The sequence below is a fragment of the Pelobates fuscus genome, chromosome 5, assembly GCF_036172605.1.
Source record: "Pelobates fuscus isolate aPelFus1 chromosome 5, aPelFus1.pri, whole genome shotgun sequence".
Lineage (NCBI taxonomy): Eukaryota > Metazoa > Chordata > Amphibia > Anura > Pelobatidae > Pelobates > Pelobates fuscus.
In genome coordinates, this window is record NC_086321.1 from 153,090,693 (window position 1) to 153,117,519 (window position 26,827).

The 26,827-nt window shown below is 45.1% G+C and overlaps 1 protein-coding gene across 3 annotated transcripts in view; it reads right to left on the bottom strand.

The window, feature by feature from the left end:
- The window catches only part of GGT1 (gamma-glutamyltransferase 1), a 111,867-nt gene that overhangs the window by 33,131 nt on the left and 51,909 nt on the right, over window positions 1-26,827 (bottom strand). For all 3 annotated transcript variants that reach the window (XM_063454516.1, XM_063454515.1, XM_063454514.1), the window contains exons 3-4: window positions 12,768-12,898; window positions 1,345-1,434 (exon numbers count right to left, since the gene is read on the bottom strand). In XM_063454516.1, coding sequence (XP_063310586.1) covers window positions 1,345-1,434; window positions 12,768-12,898 — 221 coding nt within the window. The remainder of the gene's footprint in view (window positions 1-1,344; window positions 1,435-12,767; window positions 12,899-26,827) is intronic.

Sequence of the window (26,827 nt, forward strand, 5' to 3'; positions counted from 1 at the left end):
TAGAAAATGAAGTGGCTACTTTAAGGATTAAAACACAAATTCACCATTCCATCTTGAGAACCTCAAAATATATTAAAACTTTGCTCACAGTGAATTGGCCAAGGATTAGTAGCTGCATCTTATGACTCAATACAATATGAATATGCTTAGAATATGACCAATAGCATTGGACAGACAGTGTTAGAGTAAAAACATAAAGGAAACAAACTGAAGGGGCTGATGGAGCTTCAGCTCCAGGCCCATACCCATGGAATGTGCCCATTGATTTAAATTATTCTTTACACAAAACAAGAGCATGTGTAGAGTAATGTGTGTTTTTTTATTTAAGCATGGGAAAATTAAGAAGGATTTAGGAGAACAGATATTGTGTTGACTGTCTGGCAAAGGTAAAAAAACAACGTTGCACATGGTGCAAATGCGCTTACTGTTTAGGTCTAATACAGTGGCATGTCCCCCTTCTACACTCATATCTACGTTCTTTGTCCAGGCTACATACCAGGAGCTTCTACCTACTAGTAAGAAAGTAAGGAGAGGAGTGAACAAGTGAGTGCTAGGCAGGGGTGTATTAGCCGCGAGGCAAACAAGGCATTTGCCTTGGGCGTCATTTTCCAGGTGGCAGGAAAAAAAGCCGTCCCCAAATGCCCAAGGCAAATGTCTTGTTAGCCTTGCGGCTAACAGACATGCTGGGCTGCCGGCAGGCTGCTGGGCGGCGCTGGTGGGCGGCTGGCAAGGGAGCACTTCCTCTGAGCTGTCTCCTCAGCTCCCTCGCGCACCGCAGAGTGCGTCTGCCAGTGAGTGCGCGTTAGTATGTGTGTGTGTGTGTTTCTGTTAGCTAGTGTATACGTATCTGTCAGTGAGTGTGTGTGTGTGTGTGTGTGTGTGTGTGTGTGTGTGTGTGTGTGTGTGTGTGTGTGTGTGTGTGTGTATTTAGAATGCGGGGCGGGGGGAAAGGTTGGGTGGGGGCGCCTGAGTTTTGTCACAGCACAAAACCAGGATACACCACTGGTGCTAGGTAACAGTCCCCAGAAAGCATAGAGCAAGAGCATCATTCAATGCATTTACAAACAAACCCCAATGTCATATTTCACAAGTGTGTCTGCACAACATTGCAAAATAAAATAAAAAGCTAATTAAAAGCAACACTGATCATCAGCTTTTATGACTTCAATTATTTTAGTGGCCCTTTTGTTTATATCGTTGCTCATGCATGCTTGATTGAGCGTGCATCTGTTTTTTTTCTATGGTATATTTGATTGGCCGCATCATTGGGGTTTGGCACAGGCTCAAGTTTTAAGTTGGTCAATAACATTGTATGGATCAACAGGTGGTCCTTATTCAGCTCACCTCTCTGAGACAACTGACTGCTATTTCCAAACATGCTTTCATTGGCATTTAACGGTGCCACCTCTCGGGCATTTATAACCTCTGTTTTTCCTGAAATGAAAAAAAATAAAATAAAAAATAAGAAATAAACGAACATTGTATTGGGAATCACATTAACGTAAAGAAAACCTCATACATAAAGTGTGCAAGTTAAGTTTGAGGACTCTCCCCCACACAGTGTAATGATTTAATTTAGATAAAATTAGACAGTCATGTGACAGTCATATTTTGGAATATTGAAGGAGCACCTGAAGTTAGTTTGATAATCAATGCCCACTTCAAACTGTGTAGGCTTTACAGCATCAGGCAATGTCTGGGTGAGCATGATCGGAATTGTCCACTCTTAAAATATATCAGTTAAAGTGCCACTATTACCACCACTTTTTGCAGATAAAAGATAACGTTTAAACGTGAAAAACTAATGTAATCTTTCATAATACATAGAATAAGCATAGGTATATAAACCATTTAGTTTAATAGAATCTTCCACTAAACTGGACATTTTCTATCATAAAGCTGATTTGCCACATCCAAATTTGAACGTGTCAATTTTAAATCCAACAAATTTTTGCCAGTGAGTGAGCATAATTACACAAGAATGTTTGTGGCTGTAACAGCTACCCAGGTAGAGAGAGGGTATCTGCCGTTGGAGATGTCCTTTTCCCTGCAAGCTGCTGTGGAGAAGTAGATCTGGTATAGTCCCATCCACGATATCCAGAGAGAGAGGTCAGGTTCAGCTGTAAGCTGAGCAGAATAGGAGCAGAATAATATTCCCAAATAATCCCCTTCCAAGAACGAGACGAGGCTACGTTTTGAAGGGTCAAGAAGAACTGAGGACTGGAACACCCAGCCTGCTTTTTATTACAAAAAGGTACAAACAGAACACACCCAGGGGGAGGTTGAAAATAACCAATCATATACATGGTACCACCCCCACACGTCTCCTCCCCTCAGATAAACATATAACATAATTATAGCATACAGTAAAAATAGTTTTCACACATACACTGTAACTTTAAAACTATACATTCAATCTCCATAAAAATTCAGTTCCACAGAATCTTTAACATACACCGCTGACCGCGTTCGACTGAACAAAGATGGCCGCCGCCACGTGTTCGTTTGCACGAACTGCGGCCACCCAGTGGTCGGCAATTACCCTGCAGTAACCTCACAGCCTGGGAGGTAAATTGCCTGCACACTTTAACTTCTGGGTGGTCCGCCTGTGTGGTACTTGGTTCAGTAAGCCCTATTTACTGAACCAAGTGGGAGAAAGCCAGGGACAAGTTATTTTACAGGTCTGGGGACATAGTCTTAAAGGACATTGTTCAAAGTCACAACATGACCCCAGATGGTTCTTAAAGGGCCATACACACCCAATAAAAGTTCAGTTTTCAGGGGCACAATCTTCCAGGGGCCATAGTCATGAGGAAGGAGGCTGGCAAATAGGCTTCTCCACAATCCAGGGCACTTTTCCATTTAAAGGGCCAGTTACAAATAGCGATTTGTAAAAGTGGCTATAGTGCAGAGTGCCCCTTTAAGCAAAGTAAAACTGGTCATCGTTATTCTATTAGGATTTAAAATAAAAAAGACTGCATGGAATATAGCCCCATGTGCATTAAAGTTACTAGTTAATATATATATTCATCTCCTGGCTTATTACTTTCTGTGGGGCAGCTATTTATAGACATTTTTGGTCTGAAGCATCACTTATTTGCTAGCAAACATAATTTGAAGGACTGAAATCCTCCCAGAGTGAATTTGGTTTTAGATGCTATGTGCTTGTTCAAGACTTTGAAATTCCTGATACATTCTCTTGATTACAAGCATGGTTTTTGTTGAATGAGCTGGGTTTTTGCCCAGAGTGGATTAAAGATGGTCATAGCAAAAAAAAAAAAAATCAAAAAAAAAAAAATCAATACATATAAAACATCTCATTTAAAGAGTCTGTAGGCACGATCACCAAACTTCGTATTCAAGAGCACTTTGACAAAAGACAAGTCTGTCCCAGAACAACAATTAGCGCCTCACGGCCTGTTAAAGCGAATACTAAAATACATACATCTTGCACCTGTTTATTTACTTTCATTATACAATTAAAGTAGTTTTAACATAATGCACAATAAAAAATAAAATACAAGGGTAAACATTGTCTAAGGCAGTGCTTCCTAAACTTTTTAGGTTCAAGGCACTCTTAAGATTTCAATATTTTTCCAAAATAAAAAAATTCTAGGTTGTACAGAGTTGATTTACAGCACCGCAGCATATACTGGTATCCTTGGTATCCATTCATTAGGTTCACTTGTACTGGTTGCCCTGGCCAGTCAATGCATGATTGTATACTACACCAGATTAAATGTAATAGATTTATTTATTTTAATTTAGTGGAGCTATATCTAGGACTGGGGACCACTGAACTCCAAACCCTGGACAGATTATCCAAGTGATTGTTTGGAGCCCTAGTGGTAAAGTCTATTTGCAAATTTTTTTGTATATTTACTTTATGCGTAGTGAGTATTTATTCTTTCACATTTTCGGTAATACATGTACAACACTGATTATTTTGCCTTTTACCACATATTGGAAGTGGAACTCCATTCCCTATGGTAAATACATTTGTTGTCGCGGTTTGCACATTTAACTGGTGTCTGGCGCCCTCTGCTGTATTTAGTGTTTTCTATATACACTTTGTACAGAAGATATTGGGTGAGTACTTTGCAAATAGCCGTTCAAAATGTCAGCACTCACTTTAAAAATGTTTAACTCTAAAAACTAAACAGTGTATGTAGCCCCCCACCCCCATACAAAATGTACCAACTCTAGCCCTAAACAACCTGTATACTACAACTTTAACCCCTCTTTACACCACAATACCCCCAGGTATGACCATGGCAGAATTTACACACTTCCTTCTAGCCATGCCAATTCATACCAGCAATGGCAGCTGCGATTGGCTGAAAGCAGTAAGCAGACACTGAGCAAAGCACAGCTGCCTATTGCTGCTCAGGTTAGCACTTCCTCATTAGCCCAGTGGGGAATTTTAAACATTTTAGAATATAAATGTTAACATTGAATGGAAGGAGGGCATCAGTGACTCCAGACATGGTTGCCACAATAATTGTACACGTCAAGACCATTCATCCCCTAAAATAGGACATTTCTGAATTAGAGTTTTGGGATGAGTCATACAAGCCTAAAGGATGTGTGTATATAATATATATAGCTGTACACAGATAGCATTTATCCACCATTTAGTGAGAAAAATTTAGGCAATTCAAAAATAAACCCGATATAGATATAGACAAAGAAGCATACACATGTGGGCCCTTTCCCAGGGGTTAAGAACCAATTACTGCCTTATTGTTTTTTTAATTAGAGAACCTAAAAACCAGATAAAATTCCCCAAATATTAATGCACACTCCTATTAAAAACACTTTAAGATACAGCCATTACTCTGGTATTGTAGTTTATATAGAAAACATGAGTGATACATGATAGCTAGCTGCTTACAAATTGGCAGGTAAGCCTGATGTGAATGCAAGTCAGGCTGCCAGCTAATCTCGCAGACTGGTCCATCATTAGTAGACCATGCATGGGGCAATGTTTCAATGCTCTCAGGGTCCTACGCCCTAGTGCATCTAAATATGTGCTCACACTACACGTTTGTCACAGGTCCGTTTTTTTTTTCCTTTGCATTGTGTGCCTGCACTGAACTGGATTGTTAAGCTGTTAAATCTTTATAATAAATTTTAAAAACAGACATCTATAAACAAGGTTAATATATAGGCGAGTTAGAATGTATTATTGGTCTACAATCTGTCAGATAAGGACTTAAAGCCACAGGATTCAGACTGACATTCTGATTTCATAACCTGTATTTCAGATGCACTTATTTAACTTTCCATGCATGCAGGTTTGATTTTCCCCCTTCCATACATTTACTTAAATTCATATACCCAATTAAATAAAAATGTATACACAAAAAAGTAAGTGTTTGCTCCTGGGGGTGGGGAGCGATGTGAACATGCATACCGGCCATGCCATGCTGATAATACAGAACACAATTGATTTGCCTCCAGACTGGCACAGAGCCAAACTTTGATTTCTGGAAGACAGGGGAAGGTTGGCAGTAGATCAGCTGGACCAGGAGCCCATCGGAAGCCTGTGAAGGTAAAACTTTGGCACTAGGCTCCCTGGAAGATACTCTGACCAAAAAGGTAGCTGGCAGTTTATCCAGAGATGCTGGGGCAGAGAGTATGCAAAAGCCACAATTATTTTCTCTGTTTAAGTCTCTCAAATGAATGTTCAACGACAGTTTATTTTTTCACATATATAAATGTTGCTGTGCATCAATTAAAACTTTCTCTGGTTTAATCAAAATCTGCCAAACGCTACTTTATGGAATTGAAATGCTATATTTGACCGACACCATCTACATGCATAGGGAAGGCTGAGAGTGATAATTGAACTGCACACAAGGCTGCTCCTTATGCTTAATATTTCTCCTCGCTACACAGCACTATGAAAAGGGGCTTTCAATAGAACTTAAGTTTAAAATAGTGCCCTTTTCAGGTGTGTTTGCTTTTTTCCTGGAGTTTTTTTTCCCCTCTCAGTAAATGCTCTGCTTCTAAATTAAATTCAGCTGGCTGGCGATGAGAGTTCAGAGTAAGATCCCCATTTAGCTTGAATCTGTTATATTGTTAGACAGCCTGCTAAACTTGAGATGGTGCAATAGACTGCAAATTAATTTGATTTCAACCCAAATTCATACTTGGCTCAAACCAGTTGAATTTAGAAGATACACCCATTTATAGACCTTCCTACTGTGTTCCTTGCCCCACCTTCTCTAGACTAAGCTCATTTGAGCAGGGTCCGCATGTATCTATCGTTCCTGTAACATTGCTATTGTCTCATTTGTTAAATTCCCCTTCAATGTAGAGCGCTACGGAATAAGCCATTACTATACAAATGCCAATAACACTCTCCCTGCTGAATATTTCTAATTGTCAAATCCAAATAATATAAACCTTCAGACTGCCATGCATAATGAGAGTTGGATTCTGAAAAATTGCTCAAATCTGCCAGATACACAAGTACAGTGATAATTGAACTCACAACTGTGAGCTGGGTGGGCCTCCGGAGGAAAAAAAAAAAAGCTGACTTTTTTTAAGCCAAAAGACTTTGAATATACAGAAAGAAGAGGGAGTGAGATAAACAAAGATAGCTCTAACTGGAAGGGTATAGGAATTTCACCAAATCCAATAAAAACATTAAAGATGGCACCATATAATAGTGCAAGATAACCACAAGCTGTGTAGATACACCGCTCCTGGATATCTAGCACTATATTATATGGTGCCATTTTTTTTAAAACCCATTAAAGGGAAAAACCAAAAGAAAATACAGAGCTGCAAATGCTACAACCCCCTCCCTCCCCACTACACAAAACAGTGATCCTAAAACATGGAAATAGAAAAGAAAACTGAACTAAGAGGAGAGACTTCTTTCCAATTCCTTTCCCCCGATGCAAGATATCACGTCTAGAAGAACAAGTCAACATGATAGATTAAAAGCCATAGTAATGAAGAGTACAACCCACTATTAGCCATAGAGAAGGAAAATAGCTTCAGTATTTTGATCAGGAGCATTTAAATGCTTGTTTTGATATACAACTCGGTAAAATTAAAACCGAGATCCAAATTATAACAGGTGAATTAAAATCTTGTCAAAATTCACAATCAAAATTAAATGTGTAGAGGAGAAGTTGGAAAGCTCAGTTTTACAGTATAATTTACAACATAAGATTTCAACGTGAAACGAAACGTGCCAAATATGAAAAAAGATCTTGCCACAATAATATACGCATAAGAGGCATTCCTGAAAACATTGGAGAATCTGGAGAAATACATAGAGGAATTTGTTCACCTCCCAAGTCTACAATGGGAGAATGTAAACTTTATGGAAAGAATTAATTGGTTTCCGGAAACCTGACTGTCTGCAGGCGCAAGCCTCAAGAGACGTTCTTGCAGGTTTATAATCTTTTACATTTCAGTCATCTATTATCTACGCTATGAGACAAATCTCTCAAAGGCTCTACATATGTGTTGAAAATATTTAGTGATACATCACCTGCTACCAGAAACACACGAAGAACATTCCATCCCCAAACTGCGATCCTAAGAAACGGGATTAAATACTCTTGGGCCTGCCCAGTGGGCCTTAGAGAGTCAGACTTCAGTAAAAAGCTGAGTTCTTTATGGATTCACCCTCTCTCATACAATGGTTACAAGCTAACAATATAGGATGATCTCCTTTGGATGTGGGAAGCAAGGGGAGGGTTTACTCTGACGATTTGTCTGGTTCCCATATACACGAGTATGTCTGTTTAGTCAGGTGTATTTCGATAGTTGATAGCTACGTTTGAACTGGCCTTCACTCTTACTTTTGAGGGTATTTTCACGCTTATTCTCTTTCTTGCTCTACTTCTCAGGCCATTTGACAACGGATACTTATTCTTTCTTTGAAAATGCAACTTTGGTTTGGTTACAGTAGCTTTCCAGAGCTAGGTTATGACCAACACTCACTATATAGGGTATTTTGCACCAAAAAGATAATTGCCCTTTTGTCTAATTGTGGTATTACTTAGGAACAAAAAATGAAAAAAAAAAAAAAAAAAAAGTGGTTTTACTTTAGGCTATTTGAAAATGAATGCACTGTGGCAGACCGGGCATCATTCCATGGGTTGCCCGAACCCATATTGAGTTCTCTCGAACAGGCCCATATCCCCCTATGCGTGTACCGAATAGAACTTGTGTGGTCCCCCCTCTTATTGCCTCAGAACACTGACCACCCCTGGCTGTTAACCGCAATTAAAAGGATTAACTCTAGTGCTTTCCCTGGGTGGCCGCCATTCGTATAACCAAACACACGTGGTCTAGTGCATGCATGGCCATTTTGTCTCCCGAACACAAACAAGCGCGTGGAACTCGTGGCCAGCCAGTCAAAACTGCTCCCAGATGGCGATTTTGTTCCATTAAACCAATCTGAGCCTTTTTGGATATGTTGGGCGCATAATACTTGCGGGGTTCCTGTTTTTTATTTTAGGGGATATACAATATTGTAGATTTCAGGGAGAGGGAGAGATACATACATCTATTGTAAATGACATGTTGCACTAAATTGTTAACTGCACACCAGGCCAATTACAGTACTACCTAGGATACATATACTCACATTCAGTGAGCATATGTAGTGCCCCTATCCGTAAAGCCAAAATGAGCATATTACAATAAGATATTTTAAAGTGACTTTATTGCACAGTAAGATGACAACCGCACTTTATATTAAGCCGTTTTGTACAAAGATTATTTGATTTCACATAATTATCTATCGCTTTTATTATTTAATTTTATTTATTTTAAGATATTTTGTTGTAGACAATTTTTTTTAGAATGCTAGAGCCTTCATGTATTTTGTAACAAGTTGTAGAGAGCTATGTTCCCTTATACTCCTGTTCGAACATACGATTAGGATATTTCTTACGTCTATATATGAGGTGGTTAGCTTAGATCAGGGCCGGATTAACATAGGGGCTGATGGAGCTGCAGCTCCAGGCCCAGGCCCATGGAATAGGGCCATTGATTTTATAAAAAAAAAAAAAAATTTTTTTTTTTTTTTTTTTTACACACTACTCTTAGGGTTGCCAGGTATTTCTAATGTATTTCTTAGGGATGCCAGGTATTTTTCAGAAGTATTTCTCAGGTATTTGAGGCTGCATAGCCAGTGCTGGTTTTGCAGTAATACCGGCAATAGAAATGTCTCTCTCAGTATAAACAGATTATTCTGCAATACCCACACCGGCCAGTAGGGGTCACTGTTTGTGTGGAGGCAGGGATAAGAAGTTACAGCATCTCCCTCCCTGCCTCTCTCTACTCACTGACCCGCGGGGAAGCAGATCTGCGCAGAGAGTCCAGACAGCAGCTCCGAGCCTGCGAGACATGGGGACGGTGAGACATTGGGACACTAGGGAACATGGGGACCCTGAGACACTAGGGACACAGTGACACTGCAACGTTTTGACCCATGTCTCTCAGTGGCCCCTAGTCTCTCAGTGTCCCCATGTCTCCCAGCCAGTGTCCCTAGTGTCCTAGTGTCCCCATTTCTCCCAGTGTCCCTAGTGTATGTGTCCCTAGTCTCCCAGAGTCCCCATGTATCTCAGTGTCCCCATGTTTCTCCCAGTCTCTGAGTGTCCCCATGTCTCCCAGTGTCCCAATGTCTCTAAGTGTCCCATAGTACCCTAGTGACATCGGGACACTGGGAGACATGGGGACACAGACTCTAAGGGACACTGGGAGACATGGGGCTACAAACACTAAGGGACACTGGGTGACATGGGGACACTGAGACACTGGGGGACACAGAGACATGGAGACACTGGGGGACACAAGGAGACATGGGGACACTGGGCGACTTTGAGACTTGGTAGATATGGGGCACTCCCAGTGTCCCCATGTCTCCCAGCCAGTGTCCCTAGTATCTTAGTATCCCCATGTCTCGTAGTGTCCCTGGTGTCTCTCAGTGTCCGTAATGTGCCAGTGCCTCAGTGTTTCCTAGTCTCCCAAAGTCCCCTAGTCTCCCAGTGTCCCAAAGTCTCCCAGTGTCCCAAAGTCTCCCAGTGTCCCAAAGTCTCCCAGTGTCCCAAAGTCTCCCAGTGTCCCAAAGTCTCCCAGTGTCCCAAAGTCTCCCAGTGTCCCAAAGTCTCCCAGTGTCCCAAAGTCTCCCAGTGTCCCAAAGTCTCCCAGTGTCCCAAAGTCTCCCAAAGTCTCCCAGTGTCCCAAAGTCTCCCAGTGTCCCAAAGTCTCCCAGTGTCTGTGTCCCCTAGTATAAAAGAAAAATCTCAGGCACTCAAGTCTCCAGTGTCCCCTATGTATCACAGTGCCCCCTATGTATCAGAGTGTCTCAGTGCCCCATGTTTCCCAGTGTCCCTGGTGTCTCTCATTGTCCGTAGTGTCTGTGTCCCTAAGTCTCCCAGTGTCCCCATGTCTCACAGTGCCTCCAAGTGTCTCAGTGTCCCCAAGTATAAAAGAAAAAAATCTCAGGCACTCACTGTGATAGATTTAAGCAGGTTCATTGGACACTAATGTTTTGTCCTGTACCCAGGTCTTTATCAAGTCTCCAGTGTCCCCTATATATCACAGTGTCCCCTATGTATCACAGTGTCTCAGTGCCCCATGTCTCCCAGTGTCCCCTCATGTCTCAAAGTCACCCAGTGTCCCCATGTCACTCAGTGTCCCCAAGAATCTCACTGTCCCCATGTCTCCCAGTGCCCCAATGTCTCTCAATGTCCCCTAGTGTCATGGGGACACTGGGAGAAATGGGGACACAGACACTAAGGGACTGGGAGACATGGGGACACAGACATGCCCCCTTTTTGTGTATGTTTGCCTCTTTCGGCAGTTCTGGTTGTGTGATTTGTGTCAGTGGCCCACCCTTTTACGCGATCCATAGACTTCCTGCTTTACTGGACACTGCTGTTAGGGGGTATGGGTTTACTTGAAAGATGAAAGCGTATGATTAGTAGGGTGTTTTCTCTTAGCTGCATCCTATGAGTTTCCCTCCAGCACCATCTCCATCAGATACATGACGCTTAGGAGGTAGGACTGTTTTAGTGTTTTTGGTCAATTAGATTTTGTAATTAGGCCCATCGTAATTGTCAGCACCAGGCCCGCTGGGCTCTTAATCTGGCCCTGGCTTAGATGGTATATGTACATTTAAATTAAGGGTTCTCCTTTGCAGGTTTTTTTTCCCTCTGTCTCTACCTTTCACATATGTTTATACCCAAGAGACACGAAGTTATGGGTTGTGTTTTGGGCTATTTTTACCGTCATCACCGCAGACAGTGGTTAAGCTTTATTTTTTTTTTTTTTCTATACTGGTAAATGTCTAATTGTAGGAAATTTTACCTGCCAGAGGGGAGATTTTTCTACTTTGGGTCTAAATGGATAGACCCAAAGATGCTTGTCCCAATTAGAAAGTCCATTTGTTCTGCCACCATATGTCAGAAAAACATTAAAGGGAGAATTTGTTTTGGGTTTTTATTATAGAACATTGAAAGAATTGAAAGAACATTTATATGTATACAATCTTTGGGATCCTGTTAAGTGTACATATAGACCCCTTCTGTATAATACTACAGAAATACTCTAGGGATATACATAGGAGACTGAACATGCCAGACTTTATTCAGCTTTCCCTATGCAGAAACCTCGGCATGTCAAGGTTAATTCACGTACCAGGCTGGTAAAAATCAAGTGTTCACACATGCGCACTGGAACCACTATCTCAAAGAAATGAAAGGCTCCGATATCATTAGAGGTATTTTATGGATTGGATCCTCCCCACCACAGTGCGGGATCTACTTAGGTTTATAAGCTGTCTCTGGATGACAGCTATTAGCTCTTGAGAAAGGCGGAGTTACCGCCGAAACACACGTTGGGCTACCGATGCGGATACTTTATTTTTCAATTCGCTTGTTTGGACTGCAGTATATCTACCTCCCTTAATCTTAGTGTCCCCCTCTATAATATGACCGTCTTAGTGATATAGACTTGTGGATTTCTACAATTACATCCTGTTTAGTCTATTTGACTAGTTTCCTACACACCACGATCTCAGGTTTAACCTTAAACATGTATTCTACTCCCTTTTTTTCCCCCTTGTAAAAGACAATTTTGCGTATTACTCATCTGGGAAATAATAACCAACTTGTTACTCTTGTAACACTGACTAATTATTAAATACAAGTTGCTATTTTTGTAGCAAGTTTTTACAACAACTAGTAGAGCACAGTGGTAGCGTTTAGATCTATGGTATAATCACAGCAGTCTTAAATTCCACTTTGATCACTGTTTTTGCACGTTTTAGTCCTCATGTATGTTTGTTAAAGTTTATTTTCTTATATTGACTTTTACTTAGGAGGCGTTTCTAGCGAGGCAGTTTGGAGCTAATCTTCACTATTCATTTAAAGAATGCAACATTCAAACCATGTATTAATGGGTTATTCACTGGTAGAATATCCAAAGATGTGACAGTTATGGTACTTTTTTTATTCTTTATTTTTGCTGTGCTTGAGAATACAGATGCAACCTGCAAAGCCACAATAGCAATACAGGAGAAGAGATTGACACAAAATTAAAGGCATATACATGTAGTACTGCTATGTGGAGAACACACATATATATATATATATATTTAATTCGTCGTCGTGCTAGAGCAACTCATGAGGAACTACACAAAAAAAAAAAACATATGCAAGAGTAGTGTGTCTAGATATAGAGGATGGTTGATAGTTACGGTACATTTAACCATAGTTTCTAGATCTTACCGGTTGTTGAGTTGTATATTGTCAGGATCACACCTCCTCCAATACCCATGCTGTGTGCGCTAGCGAGTCCAGTACAAAGTAGTGAAGCTATCGCTGCATCCACTGCTGAGCCCCTCTCTTTGAGGACATCTCTGTAATAGAAACAAGGGACAACCAAGAAGAAATTTGCAACTTTAGAAATATTAAAAGAACACTAGTCACCTAAACAACTTTAGCTTAATGGAGCAGCTGGTGTGTATATCAGGCCTACTGGTGCAGCTAGAATATTTCTCTGGAGAGAAACATTGAGGGAAAGGGAATCTCTGGTGATCTGCCAACATTTTGTATTTCTCCTCATTTGCAATATGTGCCTAGAATAACTGGAATGCAATTTGCTAAATCTTGCAAAGTTCTGAGAGGTTTAAAGGAACACTGTAGTCACCTAAATTACTTTAGCTAAATGAAGCAGTTTTAGTGTATAGATAATTCCCCTGCAATTTCACTGCCATTTAGGAGTTAAATCACTTTGTTTCTGTTTATGCAGTCCTAGCCACACCTCCCCTGGCTATGATTGACAAAGCCTGCACGAAAAAAAAAAAAAAAAAAAACTGGTTTCACTTTCAAACAGATGTAATTTACCTTAAATAATGGTATCTCAATCTCTAAATTGAACTTCAATCACATACAGGAGGCTCTTGCAGGGTCTAGCAAGCTATTAACATAGCAGGGGATAAGAAAATCTTAATTAAACAGAACTTTCAATAAAGAAAGCCTAAAGATGTCTCTTTTTAGGAAGTGTTTATGGAAGGCTGTGCAAGTCACATGCAGGGAGGTGTGACTAGGGTTCATAAACAAAGGGATTTAACTCCTGTGACAGATCCATCTGTATAAAATGATATTGCTGGTTCGTCTGTTTTGCCTCCCTTCGTGGAATTGCCTGTCCATATGCCCCTGTTCATTTGTTACAGAATACACCGAACGGACAGCCACCCAGGAGAGAAGTGTGCTGCTGGTTAACCTCTTGGCCCCTATTAGAATGTTGTGGTTAACCGCAGACACCTCTTCATTCTAACCGTATGCAGGGTGGTCGTTGTTTGTATGCCAACCACAAGGCAGCGGCCATTTTAAACACACGAAAGACCAGCGGTGTTCGACGAAGATATCATGGAACTATAAACGGACACTTTACCTACCGAACACTGCTGGAACTACCGATTGCCCTTCCTTTTCGTCGAGGCATACGAACACCCGTCCGTTTGGGAGTTTGGATGATATGAATGGACTTAACCCAGATAGCCATCCCATGGAGTCAATCGTATACCGAAAGACATGTGAAAGACTGACTCCATGGCGATTGAACTGTGCGCATTGGATCTGAGCGCTATTCGGTAGTAATATGCACTCAGATCCAGGCTATCTGGGGATATGTTGCACAAATCCAATGTATTCGGTATTTGTAAAGTTATGTATTTTTACTGTACCATATAAAATGGCGGTTTGCCTCTATCCCTGGAGAGAATTGGATTTCTTCCCAATTATCTCCAGGATAGAGAGGAGGGATTTACTTGTGTAAAGGGGAGTGTTTAAACCTGGGCCACTGTGATTGGCTACTGTCAAATATATGTCTCAGTCTTCCATCTGGTCCCCTAGGGGAGTGTCCACCAGGTGGGAGGCCTGCATAAATACCGGGCAGGTAGCCCTCATTAAAAACATATTCCTGTTTTACCATCAAGATGGAGCTTGGTCTCGTATTTTTTTGGGGGGGGGGGGGGGAGGGAATGGCTACTTGGAAGGATTTATTTTGCCTGTTTTAGCCGTGGAAGGAGTTCGGCTGATTGTGTTCGTGGGTTTACCGCATTCCCTTGCACTCCGTTCGAGAGTTTGGCGGTCTGCTGTATAGAGCCTGTGTCTCTGGAAAGGGGGAATATCGTCTAAACGGCGGTTTCATCCATTTAAGCGGTAAGTGTCTTAACAACTCCTAAATGGCAGAGGATTGAGCAGTGAGGCTGCAGGGGCATGTTCTATATACCAAAACTGCTTCATTAAGCTAAAGTTGCTCAGGTGACTATAGTGTCCCTTTAAAGTGTTTTATACAATGTTACGGTTATGCATCACGTGCAGATCATTGTGATATAGACATCTATTGTGTAAACAGGAATTTGAGTTTCTGTGCAGAGAGTGTGGTTTTCCCAACTTGAGAAGAGCAAGTTATGCACAACATTGATTTCACTATTTGCAGTGTGTGGAGTTTTATAGTGTTTGGTCTCACCACAGAAGTGACACACTGGGATGGATTGATTAAAGGAAAAAGTCCATTCTCTGGAAATCACAACATTGGTCTTGTGACAATACTTTGTCCCACAAATAAGGAGATGCCATGTCAGGTGAAACACGCACGTCAAGGGGGTCCATGTAGTACTACTTTCTATAACTTTAAAGCAGCACATGGACTTGCTACCATGCAAACATTTATTATCTGCTTAGTTAATCACTTCGTGATTGTATTATATCCTTGAAGTGATCAGGTCTTTACACCTCTACTGCACATGAGCCCACTACAGGTTATGTTGTGGTTTAACCCTTACCAATCCATAATTAAGGATTGGCTATCGCTACTACTTTTATCCACCTAGCCAGGCTGCCCATTTTCCTAGGCTAGACACATTTTGATACCCATCTCCAGTAGTGATATTTATATTAATGTATTGGTCTAACTTCCTCCTACATATCACTTTATTCACCTTTTTGTACACAAGCACATTAAGATTTTTATACTAGATTTAATAAATTTTTTCCCCCTTCTTTCAATTGCTCCTTGTTGGAGACATTCTGCAGTGATTTGTTACCTGCATCACAGTACATCTCATCTATCCCAGTACACATTTGTTTATTAGTTTTCATTTGGGGTTATCCCCCATCCATTAGTGTACCAGATATTGGCTCTTGCCCCAGGTCCCAGCACTAGAGATGTCCCGAATAGTTCGCTGACGAATAGTTCCTGGTGAACATAGCTTGTTCGCGTTTGCCACGGCGGGCGAACATATGCTATGTTTGGTCCGCCACCTATTCGTCATCATTGAGTAAACTTTGACCCTGTACCTCACAGTCAGCAGACACATTTCAGCCAATCAGCAGCAGACATTCCCTCCCAGACCCTCCCACCTCCTGGACAGCATCCATTTTAGATTAATTTGGAAGCTGCATTATTTTGACAGAAGTGTGTTATATTTGAGCATGCTAGGCTGAATGTGCGTATATCATGGCTAGTTGCACTGAGGGTATGAGTATATAGCAGTACATTGTTGTGAAAGATGGCTGTCATGTTTAGGGTGTAGCTTGCACATTATCAACTGTGTATTTATATCAGCAGCTCCACCACTAGTTATAAAATCAAGTGTGAGTCGCCCCATGAGATGAGACTAGTGAATAACATAATACATGAACGGTTAAGGTAAAGGCATGTAAGGAACTACGACAAACTCTTTAGGAGGTGAAATAATGACATGTTTAAACGCTTGCTACTTTACGATTAGTTAATGTGCAGAGAGCAGTTCATGTGATCAAAGGCATGGTGTGGAGGATCGGCTATAATGGGACATGCTTGACAGGCTACTGTTTACTGCTTGTGCTCATCCGATACCATCTGGGCGCCAGGTGCAGACCCTGGGAGTCCCTGATACCTGGAACAACAAAGGCAAGTCTCTGGCTGAGTGCCGGGTTTGCGGCTTAAGGTGGTGGAAGCTTGTTTTGTCGGGTGGTTGGATCTGTCCCGGTGGTGCTTCACGTCCGGTGTGGGATTGTGGTGGCGAGTGCTTGACGTGGGGCAGGCTCTGCATTTCTGTTTGTGACTCCGGTCCAGTCTTCAACGCCTTTTGCGTTGGTGGATTTTAATAGGGGGGGGGAGGGGAAGAACATACCTTCAGTGAGATCACCGAGGACAAGGAAAGGGACATGAGTAGCTCAGCATCCAACCTTGTGCAAATAGGGTCTTTCATGCTGTCGTGCCTGTTGAGGGACCCTCGTATAAAAAGGCTGAAGGAGAACGACTGTACTGGGTGTCCACGCTACTAGACCCCCGGTATAAGCAGAAAGTGCCTGAAATGTTACCGAATTACCGCAAGTCGGAAAGGATGCAGCAGTTCCAAAATCAATTAAAAAGTATGCTTTACACAGCGTATAAGGGTGATGTCACAGCATAACGAGAATATAACAGGGGAAGAGGTGAAAGTCATCCTCCTCCTCCCACGATGGCAAGGACAGGACGCTTTACAGACGTGTTGTTGATGGAGGACATGCAGAGCTTTTTAGGTCCTACGCATCGCCACAGCCCTTCGGGGTACACCCTCAGAGAACGACTCGACCGACAGGTGGCAGACTACCTCGCCTTAACTGCAGATATCGACACTGAGGAGCGATGAACCCCTTGAATACTGGGTGTGCAGGCTTGACCTGTGGCCTGAGCTATTCCAATTTGCGATAGAACTTCTGGCCTGCCCCGCTTCAAGTGTCCTGTCAGAAAGGACCTTCAGTGCAGCAGGAGGTATTGTCACTGAGAAGAGAAGTCACCTAGGTCAAAAAAGTCTAGATTACCTCACCTTTATTAAGATGAATGAGGGATGGATCCCGAAGGGACCGACAGTGGGCTATACATTTGACTAAAAAAGGCCTGATGAGGGGGACGTAACAGGGATTAAACTGATAATAGTACTACTTAACACACCACTCCTATCTGGTGGCACATTAGATTGCATGCGCAGTGCCCCAAATTTGAAGTAGGAGGACCGACCAAGCATCTTTTTCCATCTCCCGGTTCCTAAAAATTGATGCCATATACACGTCCCCTGATAGGAATAGTACTACTTAACACACCTTATAATAACGCAGAGAGAGGAGTCTGAAGAAGAGGAGTCAGAGGAGGAAGGTGGCTTTGAGGAGGTGGAAGACCAAACACAGCAGGCGTCCCAGGGGGCTTGTTGTCACCTTTCAGGGACCCTTGGTGTTGTACGTGGCTGGGTGGAGGAAGAGACCTTCAATGACATCAGTGAGGACAAGGAACGGGACATGGCTAGCTTGGTATCCAACCTTGTGCAAATGGGGAGTTTGCGATTGTGCAAATGGACTGTTTGCGGTACGTTAAACAGGGAGTTTTGGTCTGTGAAGCGGGCGTAACCCTTACACTACCTGATCGATACAACATCATACCTGATGTTTTATTTTATTTTTTTTAATTCTTTATTTTTCAAAGTGCAGGTAGATACATAACTGCGTATAACATCACACAAATGAAATCAGTTTCGTAAACACTTGGAGTGGCAAGAATTTGTGCACATTTTGGGTACAGATCATTTGGAACGTTGTTCCCACATTTGGGATGGTAGTAGCAGGTATAATACAAGTCTGGCTTACGCAGAAGCCCCATTCACATTTTGTCCGGTATTCTTTTCATCACAATGCTAGGTTACCGGATAAGTGGGCTGTCTAGAGGCCTACGTAAGGCTCAGCTGGCTAGAACCATCTCAATACTTTGTCTGGGAATTACATTGAAAGGGAAGTCCCTTGATGTCCAAGGGACAAACAATATAGAGAGGGGGGGGGGGAAAGATAGAGAAGGAGATAGAGGGGGGGGCTACGGGACGAGCGGCGTGAGCCGCATCCCTCTTCCAGGCCACGCCTCAGAGCTGAGGGGTATCATTCACTCGCCAGTGGGTTACAACTGTGCTTCTTATGTGTAAATATTTGTTTGTCGTGTCCGCTGCGTGTCCCCTCAGTAGTTAACCCGAGATCGGGGGTCGTTTGTATTTGGGGATATTCTGCCATTGGCTAGGATGACAGTTGTTCCCATGAGTGTAGTGGGATATGTCTATATGTGCCTTGGATGTTACGGACATATTTGAAACAAGATGTGCGTCCGTCTGCGTGTCTATGGTATGCGCATTAATCCTCACGGTGGTAGGCGCCTGGCTTCTGTGTGTTATATATTGGAGTTAATTTCAGGTTCGGGAACCCCTGAGAACTGTTATCAGTAGCCATTCGGTGTATGCCCCATGTTAACACCTGTCCGCCCGGGCTAGCCTTGTTGGTGGGGTATGCGTACCTTTTACTTGTGCCCATGGGATCTGTCAGTTAATGCTCGCCTGTGTCTATTCCCTGCGCAAGTGCACAGCTCTTCTCTTAGATCTGTACCGAAGGCGTAGGGGGTGGTTCGGAGCTGGCGTGGGGGAGAGGTAGACGAGAAGCTGGAGGGTGGCCAAGGGAGGCGGGGGGGGGAGGAGGGGGAATCCAAGGGGATGTGGCACTGAGCAGTTTGCTTCGTGTGGTTGTTTAGCGCGGTCGGGGGGGGGGGGCAGGAACCGTCGCCCTCAGCCGTAGTCGCTGGTGTCCCATAGGTCCCAAATTCTGTGGAAGGCTTTGGTGGACCCTCTAATCCTGGCCGTCAGGTCGTCCATTAATCTTATGTCTTTAATTCTAGCTACAATGTCTGCACTGTTTGGGGTAGAGGGTTTCAGCCAGGAGGTGGCTGCTGCCTTCCTAGCTGCCAACGTTATTCTGTGCAAGAGTTTTTGTTCCGCTCTGGTCCAGCCCTCTATTTGTCTATTGAGTAAGTATACCCAGGGATCCAAGTCTACGGTCCTTGAGAACACTCGTCTGAGTATGTGTTGTACGCTATTCCAAAACCTGACCATACTGGGGCACTCCCACCACATGTGGAGGTATGACCCTTTGAGTCCGCACCCTCGCCAGCATTCGTCACTCGTAGTTTTGTGCATTCGGAACAGTTTCACGGCGGTGGTGTACCATCTGAACATTGTTTTAAAGGATTGCTCCTGTAGGGTCACGCATACCGAGGTGGTGGCATTTGCCTCCCATATTTCCTGACACTATCCCTTCCAGGACCTCCCCTAGGTCTTGTTCCCAACGTTCCGTGTAGGTTAGTCTGCCCCATTCCCCGGTCTCCGAGCAGAGATGGGCGTACAGCAATGTGATCATGCCCCTCGGAAAGTTCCCGGAGAGGCACCAGCGCTCAAAGAAAGTCAGTGTTTGTGTTGCTGCGCTTTTGATATGTGGTTGCCTAGCGAAGTCCTTCAGTTGGAGATAACGAAAGAAGTCGCTAGGTGTGAGATGTCTGTCCTGTGAGGTCGTTAAAACCTATGATGTTGGTACCTTTGTATAGTTGGCATATCCTTTGTAACCCTGCTTGTTCAATGTTCCTAAAGTCTTTGGCGGTCAGGCCTGGGGTGAAGGCCCTATTGCAGAGGTATGGCATTAGGGGAGAGGGCAAGGACGCTAGCTTGTATTTCGTATGTGTCTGATCCCACAGTCGGAGCGAGTTCATGATAGCTGGACATGTCACCCTGAGTATGGTCCTATGTTCTTTGGGTACCCACATCGCGAATTGTGGCATATCAGCCCCTACCATGAGTGATTCTATATCAGCCCATTTCCTTTCGTCGGGGGGGGGGGGGGGGGGCGTGCCACATCGCTACTTGAGCTAGTAGGGCGGCTAGGTAGTAATGTGTAAGCAGGGCAATCCCAGTCCCCCCCTGTCCCTCGGTCTGTAAAGGACCTGCCTCGAGATTCTTGGGCGTTTGTTTTGCCATATGAAAGCTCCAATACTTCTTTGCAATGGTAGTAGCTGGGATTTTGATAAGTGGATGGGTAGTGCCTGGAACATGAATAGGATGCGTGGCAAAACATTCATCTTTACCGAATGTACCCGGCTCACCCATGATATTGGCTTGTCCAGCCACTTTTCCAGGTCTTTTGTGAGAGTTTTAAAAAGTGGGGTATAGTTGCTTTGGAACAGTTTGTCGGGGTTTGCGGTTAAGTGGACTCCTAAAGTATTTGATGGAAGTGTGTTCGATTCTAATGTTGTGTGTGTTACCTATTGCTGTTGCTTCGGCCGCTGCCATACCCACCGGTAGGGCGCTGGACTTAGCCATGTTTACCGCGTATCCCGAAATTTCCCCATAGCCCAGAAGAACTTCTTTCAGGGCTGCTAACGATTGGGGTGGGTCTGTCAGAGTGTCAGGATCGGGACAGGGATCCAACACGCAGAGTACGAACAGGAGAGATGTACGTATACCGGACCTTAGAATGGCCGGACTAACGGAAGGAGAAAGCAAAGAATGGTCAGAGACAAGCCGAGGTCGAGGGAACGAGAGAACAGGTAAGCGAGAGACAAGCCGAGGTGAAAGGACACGAGAGGTAAACAGGAACGAGAGTACAAGCCGAGTCAAAACCAAATAGAACAATAAACATAAGAGCACTGAGGAACCAGACAAGCTAGAACCACGACAGGGCAATGAACCATTACACACATCCCTCTTTTATACCCTGGTTCTTTAATTGATGACTCCGCCCTTGCCGAGCCCTGATTCGTTGTTCCGAACTAGATTGACAGGTCGGGATGTGATTGCCGTCATGACGTCGGCTCCTGAGCGTCGTGTCATAAAAGGAAGCGGGGCTATCGCGGCCGGCGTGAGAATGACTATGAGAGCTGTGAGGATTGGATGAATCAGCCCCCCTGAGAGAACGGGCATCGGGAAGTCTAACCTCCTCCGAGGTAGAGACTTCAGGTACCCTGACACAGTCAGGAGGACATCGTCGGCATATGCCGATACTAAGAACTCTCTGCCCCCCACAGTGATCCCGTGTATTCTAGGGTGTTGCCGGAGGGCCTGTAACAGGGGCTCTAGGGACAGGATGAATAGGAGTGGGGACAGTGGGCAACCCTGCCTTGTGCCATTGTGGAGCTTAAAAGGGGTGAGTGGGGTCCCCCGAGACCTGCACCTGGGCTCGGACGTTACTATACATCGCCCTGATGGGCGCTATGTATTCCCCAGGCAGGCCGAAGTGGGCCAGGACTTTGAATAGGTACATCCAATTGACTTTTTGAAATGCCTTTTCGGCGTCGAGTGATACAAATAGTGAGGGTGTGCGTAGGGTCGCCTGTCTCCATATGAGGTCAATGTTGCGTCTGGTATTTTCAAACAGTTGTCTACCGGGGACAAAGCCCACTTGGTCGGCGTCTATCAGGGTCGTAAGAAGAGGGTTAAGGCGGGTCGCTAATACTTTGGCTAAGATCTTCATGTCATGATTTATTAGGGAAATTGGCCTGTAGCTCGCTGGTAGCATGGGGTCTTTCTCTGGCTTGGGGAGGAGTACTATAGTGGCTAAGGCCATGTCCTGTGTCGGCGCGCGTCCCTCTCTAAACTCTCTGAACATTCGTAGGAGGTAGGGTGTCAGTTCTTCCCTAAACGCCTTATAATATCCACCGTCAAAGCCATCTGGGCCCGGCGCTTTGTTGCCCTTCAGTGCCGTTATGGCGTGGTCTCTCTTCTTCCATAATTTCCGATGCAAGTGATTCCCTGGCCTCGGGGGAGAGCGTGGGTAAATGTAAGTCTTTGAGGAAGTTGCCAATGTTAGCCCCGGTGGATGCTTCGTCGCCCTCTGCGCTAGGGGTGTGGTTGTATAGCTGTTTGTAATATTCTGTAAACACTGCGGCTATGTCGTTTGGGGCTGTCTTTGTCGTTCCGTCTGGGTGTCTAATCGAGGTGATGTGTGTGCGCCTCTGTCAGGGGTTGAGGGTTCTGGCAAGTAGCGTGTCCATTTTATTGGCCTTTTCGTAAAATGTCCATCTTGAGTAGGTCATGGCCCTAGCTGTGTCGTCTATTAGTAGCGTCTTGATCTCATGTCTCTTGGCGTCCAGTCTTTGAAAGGTCGGTCTGTCTGGGTGTAGTTGGTGGGCCTGTTCAAGTGTGCGTAGTTCCGTCAAGAGCCGTTCAAGCGCTTGGTATTTAAATTTTTTCTTTCTAGTGGCGAGGCGAATAAGTGTGCCCCGTATCACCGTCTTGTGGGCCGCCCAAATTGTGTTGGCTGTCAAGTCTGGACTATCGTTAATCTGGAAGTATTCCCAGAGTTCCTGCCTGACCTGTTTTGTAACGTCTTCGTCCCTTAGTAAGGATGTATTCATCCTCCAGGTCCACGGGGTTGCCCCACTCAGGTTGCCCAGGGTCAAGGTCACGTCCGCATGGTCAGACCATGCAATGGTACCGACCGTTGCGTCCGTTACTCGAGCCATACAGCGGTCGTTGACCGGGAACAGGTCTATCCTGGAGTAAGTACCGTGTGGTGCGGAGTAGAAAGTGTAATCAACTGTGTCTGGGTGATGCGCTCTCCAAGCGTCCACCAAGCCCGTGTGCATGATAAACTCGTGGAGTAGTTTATCTTGGCCTCCTCTGTTGTGGGACCTAGGTATTCCCCGGTGGGCGCTCCTGTCTGCCGCAGGGCACGGCGCCGCGTTAAGGTCCCCTCCCACCACAATCATACCGTGTGGCAGGGCCTGTACTAGCCGTTGTATTTGTTGCCAGAATCGCGGGTCGGGTTGGTTGGGTGCGTAGACATTGACGAGGTGGACCGTATGTGAGAGCATTGTGCCGGTTAGGATAATATATCGGCCCTCAGGATCTATTGTGGTTTTGGAGACACGTAGGGGGCAGCTATTTCGAATTAGTATTGCTACACCATTGTTTTTTATGGGTGCGTGCCTCATAGGAAGTGTTGTACGTGTGGTCTCGCAGTCGAAGTTGCAAGTGTTTGGGGAGGTGGGTTTCTTGTATAAACGCCACGTCAGATTTCATTCTCCGCAATTCGCGGAACAGGAGGCGTCTTTGTTGGCGCGTTGAGGCCCTTAACGTTTAAGGATGTTATGTGTAGAGCCATATTTGGGGGGGGGGGGGGGGGGGAGGGGAAGTGTGCTAGTATGCTGTACGCCCATCTCTATAAAAGGAGTCCCCACGTCACCCACGTCCCAAGAAGTCGTTCCCAGCCGAGGCAACCACCTCCCTCCCCGCGCGCCAGCGGGTCTGCCCAGTACCACAAGGGGGAGGGGAGAGAAAGAGGAAAGGGGGGTAGAAGATAAGAAAATAATGCACCTCCTTGGGGAGGTGATACAGGTCTGGTCTTATCCATTGCCAGCCACAGTATGGGTACATGGGATCGCTCCCCCACCGCGACCAGCACTCGTGGGAGAAGCGGGCCCATGAGCCATGACCGTATCCCACTGCGTGTCTAAAAGTCTGCTCATTGTCGGCCCTCATTGAGGGGGGTGGGGAGTCCCTTGAGGGCGTCCCTCCCTCTCGGGGGTCTTGGCGCAGTTGGTAACCCTAGTCAATTCTCAATGTCCCTAAGGTCACAATTATACAAATAAAATACATATAAACATACAGAGTAATGAAAACTTTTAACATTTCAACAATCAACATTTCTACCACTGTTACAGGGGTGTGGACCGATATCCTGCCCAGGTTTCGGAAAACTGTTGTATAGCGTGAAGGGGATGCACAGAAGGGGGAAATCCCCGAACTGGTGGAGAGGGAGGGTGCGGGGGGCCAAGCGCCGAGGGCCCAGCCATGGGCCAGTGAGGCGGTGGCTCCTACCCCTGTGCGGTGGTCATTGGTCCCTGTGGGCACTGCGGTGTGGTGTGTATGCACAGGGGTCTGTGAAGCAGGTGGGTCGGAGAGAGTGTTTCAATTTTGTCGCGCTATCGTTATATGTTATCTCCCACGTAATCTCCCGCTTGGGGGCATTTATACCGCATGCGCGGGTCCAGCAGGGTGGCGTGGAGACGCGGTATTAACTTGGGCATTTTGTAGGTGCGCTATTTTGGGAGCTAAGGGGGGGGACGTCCTTGTGTGTACCATTGTGTTTTACATGACAAGAATCTAATTTGATTGCTGTTTCTTTTGGGTTTTTCATATATATATATATATATATATATATATATATATATATATATATATATATATATATATACATATATATATATATATATATATATACACACACACACACACACACACACACACACACCCCGTTTTGGTCTTTAGCTTTTTCCATTAGACATTTATGTATTTCCCCCCACCCTCCCCCCTTACAACGTATGCTTATCTCCACTACAGGTAGGGCGAAGAGGGGGGGGGGGGGGCAAAACCCCTACTATCGCTGCAATAAACACGTGGCCTTATAGGTGTCCTGAGAAAAAAAGAAAGAACGCTGGAATAAGGCGTCAGCCTCTCCGGTGTATAAGGGAGGTTGGGCCGCTTGCTGCGAGGGGGGTGGAACCGTCACCCCGGTCCGCGGCCCAGCCAGAGTCACTTTGTGTCCCAGTGATGGTTGTTGGTCCCCCCTCAGAGCTCGGAGTTAGAGCGTGTCCAATACCCTGTGGCTAATGCCACCATCCCCCTCCCCAATTGTCCAGATGCCTGAAATGGCTGCCCAGCCGTAGCAACGAGAAAGAGAGGGGGGTGCAGTCCCAGTGAACAGCCTCGAAGTCCACAGCCCCCCCCCCTCCCCCCACAACAATATAACCCCCCCACCCAAGTCGCCTGCGTTAATAGCCTGGCTCTAATGGGCTATGTTCGGTCTCAGTCCCTGTTTATACGATACCCTTACTGTCTCCGGTGTCGGGCCTCCCCAACCTCCTGCCACTCCGTGGGAAGGCTGCTGAGGTCAGCAGGCTCTGTAGGCACCGTAGGTAGGTTGAGCGGTGGCTGTATTCCCAGGCTCCGGAACAGTTGTGTAGGGTCTCCACCATTTTGAAGCACGTGAGTGCGGCCATCTTTGAAAGCGAGGATCTTAAACGGGAATCCCCAGGCATACTTGATAACTGCCCAACGCAGAGCCTCAGTTATGGGTTTCCATTCTCTTCTGCATTGCAAGGTGCTGGGGGCCAGATCTTGGTATATGGAGATCTCCTCTCCGTCGAACTTGATGGGGCCTTCCCGACTCTTGCGGAGCAGGGCCTCCTTGGTTTGGTAGTGGAGGAGACGTATCACTATGTCCCTCGGATAGGCAGTATCTGTTCTACGGGCACGCTCGATGATCCATTGATCGTTAGGAATGTCGGACAGTAAAGGTTGCAGGGCCTTCAACACGAGGTCTGCCACTGGGCCCTCATTTTCTTTTTCTGGCAGGCCCCTTAGTCTGAGGTTGTTACGCCTCGATCTGTTGGCCATGTCTTCAATTTGGAGTTTGGCTTCTGTCAGGCGGTGAGTGAGGCGGTTTACCTGGGACACAACCGCGTTATGTGCTGTAGTAGTGGCTTCCAGCCGTGTCTCCAGGCGGTGCGTTCTCGCTCCGAGTGCGTGTATCTCTGCCTGGAGGACGGCGGTGGATTTCTCGATCTCCCCAGCCAGGTAAGATCGAACCTCCGCCAACCTGGCTAGAATCTGTGACGCGGTGTCGGCCGGTGTGTCGGCATTGTCTGCCCCACTTGGCGAAGGCGGTTGCGATGGAGTTCTCTCCCCTGCGCCATCTTGCGGTTCTTGTTGGCCGGTTCTTTGAACCGCGAAAAGGCTCGCCACGGAGTTGTTGCCCTCGGGGCCCCGTTTGGTAACCTTTTTGGAGTTTCGTTTCTCCATGACTAGGGTGTATCGCTAATTGGCTTGGTGTTGTAGGCTATTTTCAGTGGGATCGGAGCGGAGCACTAGCGAGATGCGTCCATCTTCCTTGACGGTCAGGCCACGCCCATACCTGATGTTTTAAAGCACGTTATTCAAAACAATTTAGGAATGTTAGGTGATTTCTGCCCTTTATGGATTAAAACCAGACTCTGCATCAACTATGTAATTTTCCATGGGAGTTTTGCCATGGATCCCCCTCCGGCATGCCACAGTGTTAGTCCCCTTGAAACAACTTTTCCATCACTATTGTGGCCAGAAAGAGTCCCTGTGGGTTTTAAAATTCGCCTGCCTATTGAAGTCTATGGCGGTTTTCCCGGTTCGCGAACATTTGCGGAAATTCGCATTCGCGAACGGAAAATGTTATGTTCGCGACATCTCTACGCACTCAATGTTCCCATCTTTCAAGTGCTCCGGTGCAATCTCCAACCGAACTGTATATAATCCCAGTAGAGCACTCTGGAGTCTTAAGGATACATTCCAACTGTTGCTTTACTGAGCATAAGCAGTGATACACAAAGTACAAGTCGACTGTTAAGACACCTTTTGTCTCTATAAGTAAATCGCCGTTTAGTTCACCTTCCCCTCTCACCGTATTAAGTCTCTGTTCGTATAATGTAT